This window comes from Cariama cristata, unplaced genomic scaffold (assembly GCF_000690535.1).
Source record: "Cariama cristata isolate BGI_N322 unplaced genomic scaffold, ASM69053v1 scaffold25221, whole genome shotgun sequence".
Classification (NCBI taxonomy): Eukaryota; Metazoa; Chordata; class Aves; order Cariamiformes; family Cariamidae; genus Cariama; species Cariama cristata.
The window spans coordinates 41,294-46,838 of NW_009598044.1; the positions used below are offsets into that span (position 1 = coordinate 41,294).

At 33.6% G+C, this 5,545-nt stretch overlaps 1 protein-coding gene across 1 annotated transcript in view; it reads right to left on the bottom strand.

Moving 5' to 3' along the window:
• Window positions 1–2,010: 2,010 nt before the first annotated feature.
• MEI4 (meiosis-specific 4 homolog (S. cerevisiae)) overlaps window positions 2,011–5,545 on the bottom strand; it is a gene marked incomplete at its 5' end in the record, with an annotated part of 52,774 nt that continues 49,239 nt past the window's right edge. Inside the window, one exon of the mRNA XM_009709143.1 lies at window positions 2,011–2,262. Within this exon, the coding sequence (XP_009707445.1) occupies window positions 2,011–2,262 (252 nt within the window). The remainder of the gene's footprint in view (window positions 2,263–5,545) is intronic.

Sequence of the window (5,545 nt, forward strand, 5' to 3'; positions counted from 1 at the left end):
AGCGTAAGTGCCACGTAGTTATTGCATCTCTGGACACAAAACCCCCTCTCTTTGCATGCTGTGAAAAAGATTTCAAAAATCACATCTCAAGTCAGCAGTTACTTCAAAACTCATCAAGGATGCATGTACTCCCCAAAATATCCATTGCTCTTCCAGTGGCCTACAGAGCTTGCTGGTGAGAAAATGCTACAATCTGCAAAGAAGAAAATACTTGTTCCTTTGTGCCCAAGCTGCTTTACTAGTAACAAAAATAGCTTTTGCCAATAGAAACTGTTCTATAGAACAGGAGTCTTGAAACAATACACATTTTGCTATTATACAGATTCCAGTATCGTCCTGTGTTTTATGTCTTTTCTTTACAAAATATTTTTGAATGAAGCTTTTTAAAATAATGAAAATGAAAATGATTATATCAACTAGATACCACTCCCTTGTGTTTATTCCTTTCCTTGCTCTTTTTGTAACCATGCTTTCAGTGCTGTGGAGGGAAGTGGAAGAACTGATCCTCTACCTTAATGAAACAAACAAACAAAAAACTAAAGCAGTAACAAAAAGGGGACAGTAGTTCCTGAGTGGCTACCAAACTTACATACATATTTAACTTTATTTTCTTTACTTTGGCTAAACATCTGATTTTTCTAATGTGAATATTCAGGAACACTTGTTTTGCAAATCGAACATTTCTGTTGAAAGAAAGTTTGCTAAAGGAAAGTATTAAACAAACGTTACCATATGACATACCAAATACAAAGTTTAAGAAACAGAAAAGCATCCAGCATCTAAACAAGCACAAGAATCATTCTTTGAGCCAATTCAAAGTAACTTGTTTGGTAAATATTAATATATTTTACATATATAGAAAACAAAGGTTTATTATGTGAAATAAATTCATTCAAATTAATAAGATAAATTATTTATAGTATTAAAAAGTGGTGTTTCAGAGAATTTTTCTGACATAAAAATTGATCTGATGAAACAATTGCAAGGGGAAGGATAAGGACCAATGCTAAAAATGTTTAATATTTACAGTGAATATGTATTACTAAGACACATAACAAAACTAAAATATTGTTTATCTACTAGAAAAAAAAATGCCGTTCATCGTAATAGTTACACTCTAAATTTATCGAAGACTGAGTCAGTTAAGATATTGTTGGACACATATTTTAAAGGTCTTTTATGTTTAAGATTATTTCTGTTAAAATATGTTACTTTAATTATTACTATGAATATAATTCCATCATATAGAACTAAAAATTTAAAAATCAGATAATGCATAAATACACAAAAGGGATTTTATCAATATTAATTAATTTTAACAGAAAAGTTTAAAGTAATCATTAAAGGAGTTAAATCTATTCAGAGTAAATCTCTGAAATCATTAGTCAACTTGGAGTAAATTAGGCTTACTGTGCCTACACTTGTGCATACACAAGTAAAGCCAAGCAGAATACAACGAATGTAAGAAAGTTGTAAAACTGAGCACCAGATTTTATTTTGCTCAGGTAATGACTCTTTTGATTAAATCAGAAACTAAGTCTGTCCTATAAGAATTTGTAGTGATAAGTCACCAAGTTCAAAAATAAACGTATTTCTGCCAACTAGCCATTGTCTCTAAAGCACACAGAAGCTATACAACTCTTAAAAGACAGGCATTAATTTCCTAACTTGAAAGCTCTACACACACGTTATGTCTGGACTTTAAAATCCATACTGCTTATTTTAAACGTCACCTGAAACAACTTTCTTTGTTGCCATTTTCACTGTGTATGCAAACACCAACATATTGTTTTCCATTATAAGAAACAGCATTTATTCAAAATGGCACCTGGATTATTACGTTTTTCCTATATTTAAAATCGGAAATAAATTGCATTATCTCTGAAACTGTTGTATAGCACAGTCGTTAAAAGTAAATGTTTTCCAATAATGACAATTTTCCTGGCTGGCTCAAAAATTTTCCAATGCAATCCCACAACAAATGCTCTGTTAAAAAGTAGGCTGCTTGTTTTAATCAATTTGTATTTGAGCTGAGTTCAAAAGAACACTTACTCTCCATAAATATAAAGAAAACAAAGGGAATTCATCTGAGAGATGAAGAATAATTTGATCAAGGTTCTTCAGAAATTTGATTTTTTCTTCTCCGTCATAGTTTGAGCTTGAAACACTACTTTCTTCTGTCTCATTTTGAAGAAGTTGTTCCAGAATCATACACAAAGGGTAAATATTCTCATACTGGGTAATGTTATACATGGCCTGAATCTGGGAATAAAGAAAAATCGATACATAAGCACAGTGTGAAAATGTTTCTGCAGCCCACCACCTCAGATGACAGTTTAAGGAATAATGTTAAAACCGACAGTAATATTTATATAATCAGAACGGCTATATGATTACTTCTAAGAAATGTTTTCCTTTTTGTGCTAACACCCAAACAACTAACTCTCCATCATACTACCAAATGAAAAGTCAACATAACCTGTTGCTGAGTCAGAAGGTTTTATCTACCTAATTATCCACAGGCTGTGACATACAATAAAGATCTATAGGTAAACAACAACAGCAGCTTTGTTTGTTTTAGGCATATAATTAAAATCGGTGGATTTATGTTTTCTGAGAAATAAAATAATAAGTAAGAAAAGAATTTTTTTTACTCTCAAGCATAGACAATAATCTATTCAAGTGACACCTCTGGAAAGCAAATAAAATGTCCAAATTCTCAGTCTCAATAGAAAATACACAAGCCAGTATTACATGACTGGGTCAGTTACAAAGTAGAAGATTCAGTTTGTCAAATAAACTCACTGAGCAAACTACAAATTCATGAAAAGCTTTACAGCTTTATCTAATATAAATTTACCTGTCCTGTATTTGGAAACTGCAATTTCGAAGTCAAGCCTTCAGAATCTCTGCCATACACAGGGAATAACTGGTAAGATAAAAACTTAAACTTTGGGGAGTTGTCTATCTGGAATGAAATGGTATCCTCCTTAACCACAAAAATCTAGCAATAATATGAGATTACCTTGTTCTAAAAGAGGCTGCAATTACAGTAGACAGATGATCAGAACTGAAAGGTAAAATCACAGCTGCTAGAAAATTAATTATATATTTTAGAAAATGGACCAATAGCTCTAACAAGCCTAAACAACTCTTTAGGCCTGCGGTACAAAGCCAGATGGGTCTAGACTTCCACACGGGTCTATGAGTCAGTACCAAATCATTTTACCCACCCTAAACTGCATACAGCTAGACTGTCCAAAGTGTGAAATTTATTACATAATAGTTGTTTTTATAAACAATGCAAGTTAGTTTTGATTCCACTAGAATCTAACAAAAAGAGAGCACTTTACTTTCCTCAGGTAAGGCTGCTGCTACCTACCTCTGCACTAGATAGTGGCCCAGGCATTGCTCACTTTGTCTTTCTGAGCTAGTAGTTCTTAAACCTAAAATCTGTGTTGAAGGTCCCTAAGGTAAGGTCTTTCACGCAACTTCCCACCTCAGGGACAACACTAAGACATCACAGCCATCCCATTGCAAAGCCTCAGTGTAGCAAAGTAATTTTGCTGAGTTTTCTAGTCATCTTAAAAATTAGGTTAATTACTGAAAAATATTATTCCCAGCCTTGCATGCTCCAGTTCTGTCTCTCTAGAAGCTGGTAAGAAAAATCTGCAGTTCAAAAGTTGCTGCCAAGAATTTCATATTGACATTCCTATCACAAGAGACAGGAAAAAAAAAAAGACAATATTAAGTCTTAGCATACTTTAAAAATCCAATTAAATCAAATTGTGTAATTAGGGAAAACCTCCTTCTAAAGCAGAGGTAACAAGACAGCCTGTTTCTTCAAATATCAAGCATCTAACTCTAGAACAACCATGCCTATACACTGATTGTTTTGACTATTAACTAATACTGGTGAGATAAATGTATTAATTTTGCTTATTAGCCTAAATTACAGCTTTCTAAGTTGAGAAAATAGCTGGTATTAATGATTTCCTGAATTTCTAGGGAACAGATGATTCTAAAGGCCTACAAAGTCTGCTCTTAAGACTTTCAGTGTAGGAGCCATCTGACCAAACACAGGCATCAACAAGCTGAGACAGTAACCCTTGGTTCCTGTTGCAGTCAACAGAGGGAAGCAGGGGCTGGGACTCAGTTGCTTGAATGTAGGCATCTGTTATAATTTTGGATGTCCAAGGGCATCCAAGTCATGTGCATGAGTAGAGCTTTACATAAGAGTAAAGAGATGACTTAGAGCATCCAGTGTGGTATCAGATGTCTGAGTTTTGGCAACTGAGTAGTTCCCAGGGTCTTTCAGGATGTAATTCATCCTGTTCTAAACTAGATCCTCAGATGTACCGTGTCCTGAAACTCTTTACAGTGATAAAGCATGATTGCACCCAGAAAAAATGATGACATAGAAACATAAATTGAAGTTCTATGCTTTTAGTTGCTGTAATTTGGATACAGAAGTACAACGTTACAAGCCAAAACCTTTGTTTGATTTTTAAGTGTTGGCCTCGTAAATTCACTCAGATCTTTCTTTCACATGAGGAATCAATAGAAAATGTTTCAGAAAGGCAAATTATGTCTTATCCCAGTAACCTCAGGCTCTTCCAAGCAGTTAAGCAATTGTGTTACTTTCAGTGGGTCTTGAAAAGTGCAACTAATTGCAACTTAGTAAACTAATTGATTATGGATAACAGAAACCACAAGCTAACTGATTTTCTTTCCTCTGCAAATACTACTGCACTAAAGGAAAAATGACTTTAGCCACACAGAACTGACTTTGAACAGAAAGGGTAAGTGATGGCAAGATGGAAGTTTTTTTTTGAGCTAATTGCTTTTCAGGGAGAAATGGACTTTGAAATACTGTTTTATAAAAACGGGGGGGGGGGGGGGGGGGAAATCGGTCTGGAACATTTTCTGGTTTAAGGCTTATTAACCTTTCCAACCCATTTAATAATCTGAACAAAATGTGTCTCCATTTCTTTTGTTAGATGTCTTTTGTAGCACTAATTGATGTAGTTATTACCAATGCAAATTTATGCCACAGAATTTGTAGAGAAATCTTGGGAAAACTTCATTTTGGTTTAAAGTGGAATGTTGAAATCCTGAAATTTCTGACAAAATTAAAACAATTAAATTAATCTAGAAGCACTATTATATTTGAATAATGACAAAAAGCTTTCCTCCTTTTCTATCTCTATAATTTAGTCAACATCTGTTTAGGCTTTTTTAGTCCTATGAAGATACCAAGTTTAAATGTATATGGCAACAAATAATTATACACAACATAATGCTATATAAAATACTGACATAATGATACAAATTTGAATCAAACTGGAAAGATGAATGTTTATACATCTCTGCTGTTTAGAAAATGATAAAATCGACACTTCTTGAAGATGGCTATTTTAGTAAAAAAGTGTTCTGCCCGCCCAAATCTCCTCAATCCATCATATTCTAACAGTTTTGCTTCTTGTTAATTTTTTCTTGCAACTTTTGCCACTTCCATTTCTTGGTAAACTTTTACTGTTCAGCA